Source organism: Ovis aries, chromosome 3 (genome assembly GCF_016772045.2).
Source record: "Ovis aries strain OAR_USU_Benz2616 breed Rambouillet chromosome 3, ARS-UI_Ramb_v3.0, whole genome shotgun sequence".
Taxonomy (NCBI): domain Eukaryota; kingdom Metazoa; phylum Chordata; class Mammalia; order Artiodactyla; family Bovidae; genus Ovis; species Ovis aries.
Genome location: NC_056056.1, coordinates 208309127 through 208327068, shown reverse-complemented (window position 1 = coordinate 208327068; position 17942 = coordinate 208309127). Strand labels below are relative to the sequence as shown.

Here is a 17942-nt window from a genome sequence, read left to right as displayed (position 1 = left end):
GGTTGGAGCAGTAGCATCCATTGTTGAGATGGAGTCCATCCTTCCCCTTCTCTGGCTGTTCTGTCATGTCTCACATTTGGAGCTGGGCTCTCTGTGTCCAGAATCATAACAGAAACACATTGTTTCTAAAAATAACATCTGGAAAGCACAATTTGTCAAAATGCTTTAGTAATGCTTAATGGTATGAGAGTTCCTTTGAGAAAGATGTGTAAAATCATGTTTTGGCTTATGGACACTTCAAACTGAAACATGGTCTTAGAGAAAAAGAAATCTTTTGAAACAAGGTGCCTCTATTTAGCGGCTCAGAAACTCTGGGTCAGAAGGGATCTTAGATATTTCCCAGACGAACCCACTTACCGTGATTTCATCTGACCCCTGCTCTGCCCTCAGATCAGAGGACTGATGCCCCTGGTGAGGGTTATGATGATGCTGAAGAGGTACCAGTGCCTGGGGCTCCTCCTGCCTCTCAGGTGAGAGAAGAGGAAGTGCCCCCAGAGAAGGAAGATGGGATGAGGTCTCAGACAGGTGAGTGGGGTCAGCTCTTCTCCTGCAGTCTTCAGTCTCTGTCCTGGAAATGGTGAATTTGGGCTCGTCCATGCCCAGCCTCTCTAGAATTTCAAAACATCAGTAATCCCATGAATTTGATGGGCTTCCCTGGTGTCTCAGATGGTAAAGAATATGCCTGCAATGCAGGAAACCCAGGTTTGATCCCTCCTGGTTGGGAAGATCTCCTGAGAAGGGAATGGCAACCCACTCCAGTATTCTTGTATGGAGAATCCCATTTACAGAGGAGTCTGGCAAGCTGTAGTCCATAGGGTCACAAAGAGTTGGACATGACAGTCTCAACCATATGCTATCTTTAATGCTATCACACTCCTTGGCAGTGAGGAATCATTCTCCTTTTGGCATTCATGTCTCCATACTGCAACATAAATTTTCACTGTATGTGTGATATGCTTGCATTAAGATTTACAGATTAAGGCATTTCCTGACAATCCAGTGGGTAGGACTCTGCACTTTCACTGCTAGGACTCGAGTTCAGTCCCTAGTCAAGCAACTAAGATCCCACAAGCATTGTTCGGTGGCCAAAAGGAAAAGAAAACTTGACTATTTGAGCATATTTATGAAATCCAATAGAACAAGTGTTTTGATAACTCTTCTGTGCTGTCTTATACATGAAAGGTAGTCGGAGATTTTTTAAAAATGTACTGCAGTGTTGAATTTGTGAAGTATTCTGATAATTTAAGATGAGCTCTGTTTATATGTCCACACTAATGTACAAAATCTGTGATATGCAGTGGCCTTAACATTAAGCCATGTTGGCAGTTCATAGACCAGAGTTTGTGGTCAGCTAAAGTCTAATTTGCTCCAGACTTTTCAGTAGCAGAGAGAAGACACTCATTCTCTAGAAAAGAACATTTCTCCATCTGAGGGCCTATGTGGTCCCTGGGAAGGGGTGTCCTGTGGTTGTACCTTGATACTATTTGTGGACATTTGGGAACAGGAGTTAACTAAGAGCAGAGCTGGTTTGTGAGTGAGGAACTCATATTTGCCTGTCTCCACTGTCCCTCTCATGGTGATTTCACGTCTGTCAGTTGTGAGAGGAGAACATTAAATTCGTTGGTATATTGTTACCATTTTTGGGCATCTCCCTGTTGATTGTGTAGCATGGAGACAGGTCTTCCCAGAGCTCCTGTGTGAGCACAGGTCTCCTGTGATGCAGGGTTTCCACATGCACTGAGGCCCCAGAGACCACATGAACCGGATCTGAGAGGACAGCCGGGATCCATCCTCACTGTAACTGATGTGAAACAGACTGAACCTCCCTGCCCACACCTGGGTCCCAGGGGTGCTTTGTTATCACCACTTAATTGACTCACTTCCACCACATGGTCTGGTCCCCTTTGTCTCAGTTCTAATCATACTTTTCTTTACTATTTCAGGCTCTTCTCTGTTCGTCTTTGGAGAGGAAGCTGATCCTGCGGAAGGAGAAGAGAGCCCATGGCTGCTCCAGGGGGACAAAGGCGACCCTGGGTATGATGACATTGATGTGCCCCAGGAACATCCACAGTGACTTTCCTATGATGTTGTATTAAATAGGAGATGAATTCTCAGATATTTTAATTGCCTGTATTTTAATACAGTAATGCTGACCTACTGTAATTGTGTTATATGGAAATTGTTCAAAATGAAATATTCTGAATAAAGTAACTTTTTGCTCTGTTGCTAATTTAGCAAGTTCGACATCAAATGCTTTTAAAGCTAATGAGGCCATGACTTTGCCTGGGATCACAGATGCTCCAGGTCACTCTTACTTAGAAAAAGCATCTAAACTTGGTCTACATTCACATCCTCATTCCTAGCAAGATGAATTTGTCGACCAAAAAATACAGTCAGAATCTGATAGAGTTATTTTATTTGGTGGGGATGTTTAGGACTCCAGGCCCTGGAGACAGCATCTCAGCAGCTCTGAGAAAACTGCTCCAAGGAGGCAGGAGGGGGAAGTCAGCCTATATACAAGTCTGCAACAAAGGCAGCAGGCAGACTGAACATCAAAGGTCAGGTACCAAGTTAAGGAAGTTAGCACTCTGCTTCTGGGAAGATGCAAGCCTCTGGACTCACTGGATTCATTCCTTCCACATACAGCTCAGCTATCTGGGGCCAACCCTGGTTCCCTGTTCACCTTACGGAGAGGCAGACGGCTGCTGATTGCATCCCCCAGCTCCTCAGCAATCACCATGCAGGGGGTGGCAGCATCCCCTCGATCACAGTTTTGGGAGCCCTCATTCACATTTGAAGGCCAGAAATTGCTAATGGCTGTGACATTTCTTGTTTATTGATATGGCAGGAGATATTTTCATTTCAGAAACTCATGGAAAAAAACCCAATCCTGTATGTTCTGCTCTGAGATGTCACATCACTTGTTTTTAACCTATTCTTCAGAACCAGATTTGGATGTGAGATTCAAAGTGGGACATTGGCTGGTAAGAGAGAATGGATACAGCTTTCCTTATCCTGCCTAAATTTCCACAGACCAGTTAAAAATCTAACTCTAGGTAACTGCGTCTCCCTTTTTCATTACTCATTCCCTAGGTTACTTTATCTGTTTATTTCTCAAGCAGATATAGGTTCCTTTTTGCTCTTCTCCCATGTCTAGTTGGTTATCAAATCCTTATTAATCCCTTCTTTCCATCCCTTTGTGCTATTTCTTCAGGATGTTGCTATTTCTTGTCTCTCCAGTAATCTGTCCCTCTGAGTGAATTATATCAGCTCATATCTCTTTCTAAGTTGATGGAAGGCAAATTGGTGCTCACCACACCCTGCATCCAGGTGGAACAACAGGGCAAGAAAGTGGAGACCTAGGCAGAGGGGATACAGAAGAAGGGATGTAGATGGGAAGATCAGGAACACTTGGGTATTTATGTTTCAAATATGTGGATGGAGGTGTCTGATATGATTGAAAACTTAAAGGAAGAATTTCAGACTAGTGGACTTCTCTGAAAACATATTGTTTCAAGATTGCTTTAAACTGGTTACTATTGACAATGTTAATGTGATCCTGCTGTGATTCTTCAGGGTAGGGACAGCTGTCATGTAGGAGTGGCCAAGTAAATACTATTTTTACACAACACGTCTCCCCCCACCCCCATTCCATTGTGGACACATGGAGAAGCTGCTGAACTAATATAAGAACTGAGAGTGCTGGCCTGGCTGTGAGCTGAGTCCACCCAGTTACTGCTTGATGGCCTGCATGGTGTCCAGGGCTCCAACCTACGCTCACACTTGCGGTCTTTGTAGTTCTAGGCTGTGCCTGGGGGTGGGAAGATGCCCAGGACTTCTCACAGTGCAGCTCACATAGCTATTCACCACTGGGAAGTAATGAAATAAATGACATATGATGAAAGAAATAAAGTATACCCACCAAGAAGCTCAGTGAACTCCAAAAAACACAGATAAACAATCAAGTTCAGGAAAAGAATATGTGAACAAAATGAGATTAAAAATATTTCCTATCATTATTATTATTGTTTTTGGTTGTGCTGGGTCTTTTTTGCTGCACATGGGCTTTCTCTAGTTGTGGAAAGCAGGCACTACTCTTCTTTGTGGGCAGCAGCTTCTCTATGTGGGGGCTTCTCTTGTTGCGGAGCACAGGCTTTAGGCGCTCAGGCTTCAGTAGTTGCAGCATGCAGGCTTCTGTTTGCGGTGTGCAGGTCCTAGAGCATGGGCTCAGTAGTTGTTGTGCATAGGCTGAGTTGCTCCACAAAGGAAATTGATTGTTTTAGAGAGATAGAAATGATAAGAAAGGAAGCAACAAGAAATTTGCTGATGGTTTAGTGGTTAGGATTCTATCATTTCACTGCTGTGCCTGGATCGATCCTAGTCTGGGAATGGAAATTCCTCAGTCTCTACAGTGAGGCAAAAAAAGGAGAAGGAAACAAATTCTTTCGCTTAAGATTACAGTGAATGAAACGCAACAAAATGAAAAATGCTACAGACAGCATCAGCAACAGCAGAAGAATCCGTAATGTAGACGACAATTGAAATTACGCAGCCAGAAGACAAAGAAGAAAAAAATGAATGAAAAAATGTAAAAGAACCTGTGTGAACTATGGGTTACCATTCAGAGAAACAACCCGCACATTATTGGAATCCCAGAAGGAGAAGAGAGGGAGGAAGAGACAGAGCTTGTGCTTTAAGCAATAATACCAGATAAGTCCCAAATTGGACCAGATTTAGACATCCAAGATCATGTAGCTAATAGGTCACCCCTGGAGTTCATTCAAAACTATTCTCTCCAGAACACATTTCCTGTAATCAGGACAAAGAGAGAATCTTAGAAGCATCAAAAGGAAAGTAAATGTTCACAGAAAAGAAGTTCCCTTAAGAATATCATTGGGTTTATGAGAATAAACCTGGCAGGCCAGGAGAGAATAGGATGATATATTCAAACTGATGGAAGTAAAAACCTGCCAACCAAGAATATTTTTCTCAGGGAAGTTGTCTTTCAGAAATGAAGACGATATAAAGACTTTCTCAAACAAACAACAGTTGAGGAAGTTCACCAACACAGGTTTGTCATACAAGATTACCAAAGGGAGTTCTTCAAGGTAAATGAAGGATACTAATTATCATATGAAAGAAGATATAACAGATTTGTAGATGTAAGTATGTAATCCAATTCAGAATACTCTAATATACAAAATATACAGTGAAAGTCACTCAGTGGTGTCCAACTCTGCGGCCCCCTGGACTGTCTATGCAATTTTCCAGGCCAGAATACTGGAGTGGGTAGACTTTCCCTTCTCCAGGGGATCTTCCCAAGCCAGGGATCAAACCCAGGTCTCCCACATTGCAGGCAGATTCTTTACCAGCTGAGCCACAAGGGAAGCCCAAGAAGGCTGGAGTGGGTAGCCTATCCCTTCTTCAGGGGATCTTTCCTGACCCAGGAAATGAACCAGGGTCTCCTGCATTGCAGGTGGTTTCTTTACCAACTGAGCAATCAGGGAAGCCCACAAAATACACAATGGACTTGTAAATGTAAATGTGTAATGCCGGGGTCCAGCCCTGGTAGATCCAGGGAATTCAAAGAGGGGACAGAGTCAGCGTCCTAGGAAAGAACTTATTTAATTACAGCTATAAAGAGAGATTAGAAAAGGATAGTATAGTAGGAAAATTAGTGGAGAAAAGGGGCTGAATAACTTGGTTTATGTGGAAAACCAATAAAACTCCAAGACAAGGAGTTTGCACCATCTACGTAGGCCACCGGCACCTGCTTGAATAGTGGAGGGTGCCCCACCTTGGGCTCCCTCCCGCATGGGTCTTAGAAGCCAGGGCAAGTAAGTACACATGGCGAGCCTCCACACTCCAGATGGGAATTCAACCAGAAAAGAAGAGAAGGAGAAAAGACCACACGGGGGAAACCAGGCTTTCCAGGAACTGGTCCGCTTCTTTATTTTTCAGGTCCACTTATATACTTTTTGTTATACATAGGGATGAATACAGAGTCACGCGGGGTCAGCAGACCTGACCCTTATCAAAATCAGGTGCTTTATGCAGATGTATATAGAGGTCTTAAGGGATTTACATCATCTTCTGGCCAAGAGAACTAACATTTTATGGCCTTTTCTTTCTGAATATGGTCAGTCAACCAGAAAGCTTATTCTTCCAGGGGTGAATTTTCTTAAACCAGGCGCCAGATAAAGCTGCATTCCTGTAGGGTGAAGGTGCAGTGGGTTACAATTAAGAAAGGAATTTAGTTAGCCTAAAGTTTAACATGATTAATATCAAAGGTTAATACCTATTTCTCCATTATGCTAGTTATATTCATTTATGTGTGTAAGGGCAGGGAATATGGAGACTTGGCAGCAAATATTGGCCCAACAAATGAAAACCCTTCACCACTAATACTATACTAATAATTTTCTAACTTCTCAAAAGAGTCTGTAGTTAGAAAGTTTAAAGGATCTCGTGCCTCTCACGGTTGGGAGGCTGTGAACAATCACATGTGGCTGGACGAAACTGTCAGGCAAGCTACAGAACTTTCAGAGGAGTTTGTAAGTTGAAACACTCTTGGAGCTGTAAGTTAACTCCTTCTCCGAGAGAGGTGGTGGGGGACAGCACCCCCACCCCCCACCCCGTAAAGTCAGAGGTGTAGGTGAGAGTATGAAGCAGTAAAGCAGGCAGACTCTGGTTTTGGGGGTAGATGCTCAGGAATAGGGGGTCTCCTGAGGCTCGATCCCGCCTTTGCATATGCTGAGCCTCCTTCCTCATGACCTTTGCCATGGGCGGAGTTCCTCACACTGGCTCCGGCAGTGTAATACAACTCAGAATACTCTAAATGTGCTAACCGGTTAACTGTAGTCTAAAGGAAGTATTAAAATAATCATAAAGAAAAGTTTTTTGTTAGTGGATATACAATATAAAGAGAGGCAAATTCTGACATCAATAACAGAAAGTGTAAGGGGATAAAAAGGCATAACTTTTTTATGTGATTGAAATTAATTTATCAGACTGTTGTGTCTGTAAGATGTTATACGTGAGCCTCATGGCAACAAAAATGTAAAAACCTATAGTAGAGTCACAAAAAGTAAAAAAAAAGAAGTCAGAGCACACCATTATCCAAAGTTATTAGCTGCCAGTTATAACCGTTATGCAGAACAGTTGTGTTGTCCTGGTCTCTACAGCATCCTTCAGGATCAGCCCCAGAGGACTCTCCTTTCACAAAATGAAAGATGAATTAGTCTGCTTTTTTTTTTTTAAACAAAAGAACTCTTTCTGCAGCTAATTTCCTTCCTTATGTCATACAGACAGTACAGCTGTACCTTTTAACTGCAAACTTTCTTCCTGTGATATCGCTGTGAGGTTTTAATTGAAAAACTGCCAAATGATAAATCATATGAATACCTTGTCTCCTCCGTCCTCCGTTGGGTCTGATTAAGACTTAATAAGAGGCCACATGTTAGTATGTTGTGGTTTGTCTTGTGTATCCTTAGAGATAGAGATTTGCAGCATTTGTGATGACATGTCTGTTGGTGATAAGCTCCCTCTGTTTGAAAATAAAAATTTGCCCTATTAATTGCTGAAAACATTTGCCTTTAGAACAAAAATGTCAGTTAGCTAAGTGATGTCCTCAAAAACAGTTCTCTATATTTAAGATAATTTCTCTTGAATGTCTAGTGGGGTCTAATTCAGTCATTCAATAAATATTATCTCAGCATCTGTTAAGTTATAGAGAGTGGAAATACAGAACTTATACTCAGGTACAGGCCTCACTCCAATCCTGGGCCTTGGCAGGGCCTCAGCAGATACTTGCAGCCTGCAGGAGCCTGGGGTAGCATGCCCAGATGGGGAAGGAGTCAATGATAAGGAAAAGAGAATCTGTTCACAGACTTTGAGATGTTAAAGGAGGAACACATCTTGCTATATTTCCAGTGTTCTTAGGCTGATATGCAGGCTGGACTCAGCTGCATCAAAGATCCACGTGCAATAGAGCATCAGGTCATAGAGTTCAAGTCTGAGCAACCACCCAGCCTTTGAACTCTGAGTGCCATCCCAGTGGCACTAATCCTGGATTTAAGTGGTTTAAGAATGACCACCTGCAGGAACTCAGTAGCTCTGGAGTTGGTAATTACATCAATTCTGAGCAGAGGTGGATTAATCATGAAGGTAATGAAGCCTCACCTTCACAAACTCTCCTTGCACTAACTCCTCCCACGTTCCGAGGCAGGCCCTAGGGCTGTGCTCACAAGGATATAGGTTTTGAATGTGCCATTTTCTTGAGTTGAGGAAAAGGAAATCAGCAAAATTATTTCTTACTCAAATGTGAAGAATTCTTTCTGTGGAAAATTCTTCAAAGATGGGAATACCAGACCATCTTACCTGCCTCCTGAGAAATCTGTATGCAGGTCAAGAAGCAACAGTTAAAACCAGACATGGAACAAAGGACTGGTTCCAAATTGGGAAAGGAGTACATCAAGGCTGTTTATTGTCACTCTGCTTATTTAATTTATATGCAGAATACATCATGCGAAATGCTGGGTTGGATGAACCACAAGCTGCAATCAAGATTGCTGGGAGAAATATCAATAGCCTTAGATATCAATAACCTCTGCCACCACCCTTGTGGCAGAAAGTGAAGAGGAACTAAAGAGCCTCTTGATGAAAGTGAAAGAGGAGAGTGAAAAAGCGGGCTTAAAACTCAACATTCAAAAAATGAAGATCACCACATCTGGTCACATCACTACATGGCAAATAGATGGAGAAACAATGGAAACAGTGGGAGACTTTATTTTTTTGGGCTCAACAGTCACTGTAGATGGTGACTGCAGCCATGAAATTAAAAGACACTTGCTTCTTGGAAGAAAAGTTATGATCAACCTAGACAGCATATTAAAAAGCAGAGACATTACTTTGCCAACAAAGGTTCATCTAGTCAAAGCTATGTTTTTTCCAGTAGTCATGTATGGATGTGAGAACAGGACCATAAAGAAAGTTTAGCACTGAAAAATTGATGCTTTTCAATTGTGATGTTGGAGAAGAATCTTGAGAATCACTTGGACTGCAAGCAGATCCAACCAGTCAATCCTGAAGGAAATCAGTCCTGAGTATTCTTTGGAAGGACTGATGCTGAAGCTGAAACTCCAATACCTTAGCCACCTGATGCAAAGAACTGGCTCACTGGAAAAGACCCTGATGCTGGGAAAGATTGAAGGCAGGAGGAGAAGGGGACGACAGAGGATGAGCTGTTTGGATTGCATCACCGAGTCACTGGCCATGAGTTGAGCAAGCTCCAGGAGTTGGTGATACAGGGTAGCCTGGCGTGCTGCAGGCCACGGGGTCACAAAAAGTTGGACACTACTGATCGACTAAACTGAACTGAAAGGGGAAGAAGTTAATTATATACATGCAGCAGTAAATGCACAATCAGATTTCTTCAGGAAATCAAGGAGAAACAGGGGACTTAGAAAGCACATGCTACCCTCTCATTAGTACAGGATTGGTGGAAGGTGAAAATAAGATCAGAGATGATGGACTGACCAACTCAGAGGAAATGAGAGCTGTTTAAGGATGAAGGTCAAAATGCTGAGACAAATTTGGGAAACAGCCTGACTGTCAGCACAGACTGATGTAAAGGGAACAGGAGATGCACCAGGGGCGGGTGCTCTTATACAGGACTTAGATCTAGTTGTTGGTCAGTCAGAAATGGTGACTGAGAAACAACCAAGCCCAACAGAGGAAGCAAGGTGGGATCAGAGGGAGCAGTTTGGGATGAAGACACAAAAGGAAGAGGAGCTCCAGGAAAGCACCTGCTTCATGTGACAGATTCTGTCTTCTTTTCAAGTCTTCTTTCTCCTTTGTATCCATCAGAAGAGACTCTGCTCTGCTGCTGGAAAAAGTGACCCCCAAATCTCACACATACACACACACACACACACACATGCACACATACACACACACTCATATACAGACACACACACACTCATCACAACCTACAGTTGTTAGTGGTCAGTGTGACTCTTCCATGTGCACCCTCTGGAACATACAGCTTCTGGGGCAGAAAAGAAAGAGACTAGAGAATCACACTTGGGCTTTTCATGCCTCTATTCAGAGGTGACAGAGGTGACACCACCCACGTTTCATTGCCCAGAATGAGTCACAGAGGACTGGAAATACAGCTGTTTGCTGAGCATCACTGTCTATCCTCATCCTTCAGTGGAACTCCTGAGAGCAGTGCTGTCAGGTTTTCTCATCTTGGAGAAGCTTCTGAGGTACAGCTTTGTGCAGAGACTGAATGTGATCCTACTCTCCCCGAGTGGGACTTGAAGGCATTTCCTATTTTTATCCTTTGGCTTGTGTGTCTCTGACTCCTTACTCCACCTCAGTCTGTGCCAAGTGGGATTAGTCAGATTTGTATCTCCCCTGTCCCTCACCTCCCTTCTCCACTCAGTATCACTAACTGCAGGGTGATTTTCAGCATTTGCCCATGAATTCACTTCTTTAGTTAGCTAATATTTGTTAACCTCTTTCTATGTGCCTTTATTTAACCTTAAGGAGGCACTGAAGAATAAGACATAATACTTGCTCTCCAGAAGCCTGCACTTTGGACACCATATAGTATATACAAGAAAGTTTATATAGGTTAAATAGATGCAGCAGTAAGTTTGAGCTGGAGGAATTAGAAAGAATTCTCAGAGGTGAAAACTCTATGCATTTAAAAACAAGAGAAGATTTATCAATTTTCTTTTTGTAGTAGGCTTAAAAATGTGTCCTCTAGAATTCAAATATACATAAATGTAATATTCTCTATTATTATAACTGATTTCATCTTGTGCACTAGCAAGGTGTGTTTGTGTGGATTGAAATTTCCATAACATTAACAAAGACTCTCCCATTTAAAAATTATCCCTCAACTTAGCTTGGGTTCACTGTAATAATTGTCTTGTCATTTCTAGTTCAAGCTCCATGCTGAGACTGGTTTTCCTCTATTTAAGGAGGTATCTTCTTTTCTCTCCTCCCACAGATGGTGTCTGGGGTGGGAGGGCTTCTTTGTTTCCAACAGCAGTGGGGAAGTGTCCTTGGTTTGCTTGCTCTCCACTTAGAATCTGATTGTCTTTGATTTAGTAGCTTTGATTGTTTCTGGTCTCTGGTTATCTGATGCTGCACTATGGAGGAATGAATGAGGCCAATCCAGAGCTATACTCTTTGTTCGATATTGCTGGTTATAGACCATAAAGGGCTGAACAGAGATGATGGGCTGGACATCACCAGCTCATGACTTTGCTCCTTATTTTATGCCCTTGTGATGAAGCAGTCTTTGGTAAAGGAGGCTTTACTAACCCTGGTCCATCCATCCATGCAAGAAACATGGATAGTGACGCAGATCTCCAATGCTTTGGTGTAACAGCTCAATGAATTATTTCCTTTTGAACTGTGTACCACTATTTTAATTTTAATATATTTTGTGTTTTAGTCACTCTGTCTGATTAGTCCTGAGGAAATGTTCCTCAAGCAAGCAGGTTTAATTATTAACTTTCCTGGCAAAGAGATTACTGAACCTCTGAAACCTCTATTTTCTCGTGGTGATTTGGGAATAATAATGCTACAGATTGTATTATTTATCATAAGACCAGGTAAACAGTCTAAGTTAAAGAAAAGGATTCTTCCTGCTCTTTGCTTCTGCACTTCTAATTCAATATGGAAGCTGTTAAAATAAAATTTTTAGAAAAAAAAATTCTTCCTGTTACAGTTATGTGTGGTTTAAATTGAAAATGTGCTAAATGATAAATACATAAACATCCTGACCACTTGGCTATATATCTGATTAAGACAAGAACAGGAGGCTTCATGGCCTTCACCTGTCAGGGTGCTGTGGTTTATCTTCTTTATCTTCAGATATACAAAGACACTTGCAGCTTTTTTATACGTGTTTAGAACTGGCTCTCTCAGCACTGCTCTTGGAGTGGGGCTAGCCTTGTTTCTGGTATTGCAATTTGCTGCATTCATTGCAGCAAAGTGTTGAAGTGAACCAAACGTAGCTTATACCATTTAATCATATTGAAATATCATTACAAAAATGGACACAACTTGCATTGTGCTCTTAAGTCCTCACAACAAGTTAAATTATTTCTCAAAAGATTTCTTTTGATTGAAATGATTTATGTAAAATACCTGGCTGACATTCATTCATTCAGGTATACAAGAGACAACATTTAGGATTTTTTATTAGCAGGCTTTGGGGATAAGGAGGTGAATTAGACACAAAACTTTTACCAAGTCCATTTATAAAGTGAAATTAGCAAGTAAACGACTTAATTCATGAGGTTCATGGTTGGTAGGGTCAAAGTTCATGAGCAGTAGAATGGGGGACAGAGAGAAGGAGTGATGTGTGGAAGACTCACAACTCTGGCACCAATCACCATCACAGCACGTCAAAACTCTGGGAGAGTTCTGACAGCTCCAGCCAAGGCTCCAGATAACAGAATTTAATTCCTGTTCTAGAGTTCTGTGAGTCCTGGGATGGGATGGGGAGAGGGGCCCTAATATTGCTTCTCTATCACTACTATGTACCACTAATAACTAAAGGTTATATCTCTTACTAATGCCAGCTCATTTAATTCTAACCAAAACTCTGTCATCTAGGCACAAACATGACTCTCCTTTTACACACTATGCCAGTACACAGAGAGTGTCAGGACCCTGTACAAGGTCACACATGTGGTGTGTGGCTGAGCTCTGGGTCACGACAGGGCAGACTGGCTCCTAAGTCTGTTCTCCTGACCCCTGCACTGCACTCTCTCAAGTTTATTGTGGACAAAGTTGGTTGGTGTCCTCCCTAAAGCTTTCCTCCTTCAAATCTTGGATGAGATTGGACACTGAGATTATCTTATGTGTCAGAGAAGACATACCTTCATCAGAGGGTGAGTTGGTTCATGTTGACTCTGCACTCCCAGCTCTGGGGTAGTGGGTGCTGGGGACCCTATACTAGCCCTGAGTCAGCCCCTCCTTTCCAGCCCACCCCTCCCTATAATACCGTCTGGAGCCCCTAACCGTGTCTTATCTGTGAGATCTCAATTCCAAGGTAAGATCGTATGTACTTGGTTCACTAAACGCTTCCCTGTGTCATCCTGTGGGAGGGATGATGGACCCCAGGAAGCATGTCCCGTGTTCTAGGTGTCTGCCTCATGGATTCCGGTGATGCTGTGGAGTCCATAACTGGGTAAGGAATGATGACTCTGGGTCCCAAGGGGAGTAGAGCATCGACTCTTAAGTGACTGAGCAGATCCTGGTCCTACTCCAGCGCCTGAGTTTATATTCTGGTTCTGACATTTATAATCAGTGATTATCACCACTGTGTCAAGCATACAGAAGGAGATGGAGTTCATGTTCAGATGGGGGCTTGGAAGTGAGAGGAACACAGAACAAGTAAGTGACTGTTGTAAAATAAAACATTAGCACATTTAAATAGAGAGAGAGAAAAGAATGTGTTCAATTGACTTTTCTCCCTTTTCATTTACCTGAGTCTCAAATAGGAAGGACGGGCATGACAGGACAGAGAAGCTATGTCTGCTGACCAGGACGAGGCGTCCATCTGGTCGGGGATGTGACAGGGCTGTGGACTGGCCCTCAGCTGCCCTCAGGGTTGCCTTCACTGAGACCTTAAGGTGTATGAGTGGGGTGCATGGAGCCATCCATCTCTGAGCTCTGGTGGGGACTCTGAAGTGTGTGTGTCACAGATGTGTCTTTCCCGCATCTCTGCTGAAATGATGAGAGTCAGACGGGTGAGGGGGCCTCAGTGTGGGCTTGTGTGGACCACAGGGGTGCACCATGGGCATCTTTAGCCTGAGAGGGCATGAGGCATGGGGGGTAGCATCTTAGTGACCTTGGGTTTTGTCACTATCTTATATCCCCTTACTGTCCTTCTCAGTCTCTATTCACCCCAGGACTACTTTCTGGTTACCATCTGGGAGCTTCTTCTGATCAGCGGAAACAGAACAAGGCAGCAATGGCCACACTGAACTTCAGCCCCTTCTGCTTTGATCTGTCCCCTCATCCACCCGGGCTTCCATTCTTGTCGCCGCTTTTCCTGTTAAATGTAGAGTGAAGGAGGTGGGATCACTGATAGTTTCAGGCCGCATGAACCCCTTCTCTTTTCTGCTTCACAGGCCTCTTCTTTGACCCCTTGCCTGCAGCTATTGTGTAGCAGAAGACTTTCTATTTATCCTTCCGTCTGGGGCAGTTCCTTTAAATTATATTTTGCATCTTCTTTAGTAATGGCTTATAATATAATGAATCTAATCAAACCAAACTGTCAATATGCAACGGGGGAAACTGTGAGGTTCAGGAAACCTAAGTCTTTCTAAACTACATGTTTTCTTCTAGAGATGCCCAAATCCTATTTTGGAGGGCTAGAGTTGTATGATGACTTCCACTCTCTCTTTGTTTCCTATAATAGCAATCTCTTTCTCTCATGAAGCATTATTTGGTGACTAGCTGAAAGGGATATTTCACATAAACTGAAATGCAATAAAGTGAAAGGGATTCAGTGTGTCTGAAAATCCCTTATAGGGCGTCCCAGGTGGCTCAGCAGTAAAGAACCTACCTGCCAATGCAGGAGACACAGGAGATGAGGGTTCAATCCCTGAGTCAGAAGGATTCCCTAGAGAAGAAAATGGCAACCCACTCGAGTATTCTTGCCTGGGAAATCCTGTGGACAGAGGAGCCTGGTAGGGCTACAGTCTGTGGGGTTGCAAAGAGTCGGACACAGCTGAGAATGCATGCACGTGCCCCAGTACCGAGGCTCCAGATCCTTCTGAGAAGGGGGGAAAAAGACCAGCAAACTCATCCCCTCAACATGATGGGTCCCACCCCACTCCCATTGTGGTCATCTATGAATTCCTGTGCTCCTGGTCCTCGCTTTCTGCTGGCCTGATAAATATTCTTGTATTTCAAGCCTTCTTGTAGTTCTCTTCTTTGTCCCTGAGCTCAGTCCCAGGGAAGATCAATGCTTGATTCCACCAGAGAAATTCTCCATGGGCTAAGAGATCCCCTCCTCGGACCCTGACAAATCTTACAGTCTATGGTATTGGTCAGGGTGATCAGATGAGAAAATGTCATTCATGCTTTCTGATGCAACTTTTCTACACCAGCCTCAGTCATGGAGCCCGGCTCTCAGGACCACAGAAGCAGGAGGTCAAAGGACCGTGTTGCTCATATAAGGAGATGTGGAAGATTCAGAAGCTCATTGGTGTTTGAGCTTCAGAAAGGGGCAGATGCAGCCTCCAATAGCGCCTGAAATGGTGAAAACTGTTGCTATTGGCTCTCAGGAGGGAGGGTGTAAGGGGTGGTCTATATAGACCCTGGTCGGCACCCTGACGCCTCCTCACAGGCTGATCCTGCAGCTGGGACTGTGACCTTGAGGACGTGGGGTCAGGATGGCTCTGGGCAGATGCCTCTCCCTGCGGGGACTCTGTGTCCTCCTCCTCAGCACCGTGGTGGGTGGTCAAGGTAAGAGCTGGCTCTCTGTCTTGGGTCCACAGCAGGGTAGTGGATGCCTTGGTGAAAGGAAACCTGTCTGGAGTTCTGGAGCCGAGCCTCAGTGTTTTTGACCAAAAAGGAACCACGGTGTCTGTGAATACTGGTCCCTCTCCTGTGCGGGGCCCACTGGTCGTTGCCACAGATTTTACAGAGCAGTGAGGTTTGGACCAAGCTGGATCAGCCTGAGTCCCCTCCACTGTCACCCTTGTTCTTAGGGAGTTTCTAGGATTCCCGGTGGCTCCCGGGGTGTGGAAGATCCAGTGACTGACCTCAGTTGGGACTCTGGGCTGTTCCCACAAGCTCCACAAGCCTGATGTGTGATCACTGTCCCTGGGTTCCCGTGTTTCCTGTGTCTGTGCTCCTGTAGGCTCTGTGCGTGCGTGCATGCGTGTGTGTGTGTGTGTGTGTGTGTGTGTGTGTGTGTGTGTGTGTGAGGGTGCATGTGAGGGTGTCTGTGCGTTTATGAGGCTGTATGAGGGTGTGGAGCCTGTTTGGGTGAGAGGAATGGGACTGCTGAGCAGAGACTGAGTGTGTTGGTCTGTGAAGCACTCAGGGTCCCCACCGGGCTGGGTGTCATGTCTGCTGCATGTAAACAGATCAGAGATTATTGTGTACCTGCCTGCCTCTCTCTGGGTCCTCTCTCCCATCCTCTGGCCTCTCATATTTCTTATCCTGCCTTAAAATATAAATTTTATTTCATCAGGCATTCAGTAGTTTTCAACATTTCTGCTATTATGGAAAAAGTTGCTCTGAGCTTTTCTGTATTTAAACGTAAGGACCATTCATGATTATTTCTCTAATGATGTTCCCTGGGTGGAACTGTTGTTTCATGGGCTATGAATATCCTTAAGGCTTTTGGTGCATAGAGAGTAAATGCTTTTTGAAACATTTGCACTGAGTTTTATTTCCACTAGTATTGTGTGAGAATATTAGTTTCCACTTACCCTCACCAACATTTGGTTTTACCGAGCTTTAAAATCTTATCCAGTTTCATAGGCAAAAACTAGCATACATTCACTAATTTAATGCTTCATTTCCTCCTTCACTGCTTGCTCATGACATTTGTGTTTTTTAAATTGTGATGTTTGTCATTTTGGCATGATTTATATTGGAGCTCTCTATACTACGACTATTGGAGAAGGCAATGGCAACCCACTCCAGTATTCTTGCTTGGAAAATCCTATGGATGGAGGAGCCTGGTGGGCTGCTGTCTATGGGGTCGCACAGAGTCGGACACACTGAAGCGACTTAGCAGCAGCAGCAGTATACTATGACTGTGACTACTATGCCAGTTCAGTTCAGTCGCTCAATTGTGTCTGCCTATTTGTGACCCCATGGACTGCAGCATGCCAGGCTTCCCTATCCATCACCAACTCCTGGAACTTGCTCAAATTCATGTCCATCGAGTTGGTGATGCCATCCAACCATCTCATCCTCCTTTCCCCTTCTTCTCCTGCCTTCAAACTTTCCCAGTATCAGAGTCTTTTCAAATGAGTCAGTTCTTCCCATTAGGTGGCCAAAGTATTGGAGTTTCAGCATCAATCCTTCCAATGAATATTCAGGACTGATTTCCTTTAGGATTGACTGCTTTGATCTCCTTGCAGTCCAAGGGACTCTCAAGAGTCTTCTCCAATACCACAGTCCAAATGCATCAATTCTTCAGTGCTCAGCTTTCTTTATGGTCCAATTCTCACATCCATACATGACTACTGGGAAAATCATAGCTTTGGCTAGATGGACTTTTGTCAGCAATGTAACGTCTCTGCTTTTTAATATGGTGTCAAGGTTGGTCATAGCTTTTCTTTCAAGGAGCAAGTGTCTTTTAATTTCATGACTGCAGTCACCTTCTGCAGTGATTTTCAAGCCCCTCAAAGTAAAGTCAGCCACTGTTCTCTTTGTTTTCCCATCTATTTGCCAAGAAGTGATGGGACCAGATGCCATGTCTTAGTTTTTTGAATGCTGAGCTTTAAGCCAACTTTTCCACTCTCCTCATCCACTTTCCTCAAGAGGCTCTTTAGTTCTTCTTCACTTTCTGCCATAAGGGTGGTGTCATCTGCATATTTGAGGTTGTTCATATTTCTCCTGGCAATCTTGATTCCAGCTTGTGCTCCACTTAGCCTGGCATTTCGCATGCATATAAGTTAAATAAGCAGGATGACAATAAACAGCCTTGATGTACTTCTTTCCCAATTTGGAACCAGTCTGTTGTTCCATGTCCAGTTCTAACTGTTGGTTCCTGACCTGCATACAGATTTCTCAGGAGGCAGGTAAGGTGGTCTGGTGTTCCCATCTGTTCAAGAATTTCCCAAAGTTTGTTGTGATCCATTCAGTCAAAAGCTTTGGTGTAGTCAATGAAACAGAAACATGTTTTTCTGGAACTCTCTTGCTTTTTCGATGATCCAGTGAAT

General features: G+C 43.6%; 1 protein-coding gene and 1 pseudogene across 1 annotated transcript in view; both read left to right on the top strand.

Moving 5' to 3' along the window:
• The window catches only part of LOC105614851 (antigen WC1.1-like), a 58967-nt pseudogene extending 56733 nt beyond the window's left edge, over window positions 1-2234 (top strand).
• Window positions 2235-15390: 13156 nt separating this feature from the next.
• The window catches only part of LOC114108764 (antigen WC1.1), a 64269-nt gene continuing 61717 nt past the window's right edge, over window positions 15391-17942 (top strand). The window contains exon 1 of the mRNA XM_060413468.1: window positions 15391-15504. Within this exon, the coding sequence (XP_060269451.1) occupies window positions 15432-15504 (73 nt within the window). The 5' untranslated portion in view covers window positions 15391-15431. The remainder of the gene's footprint in view (window positions 15505-17942) is intronic.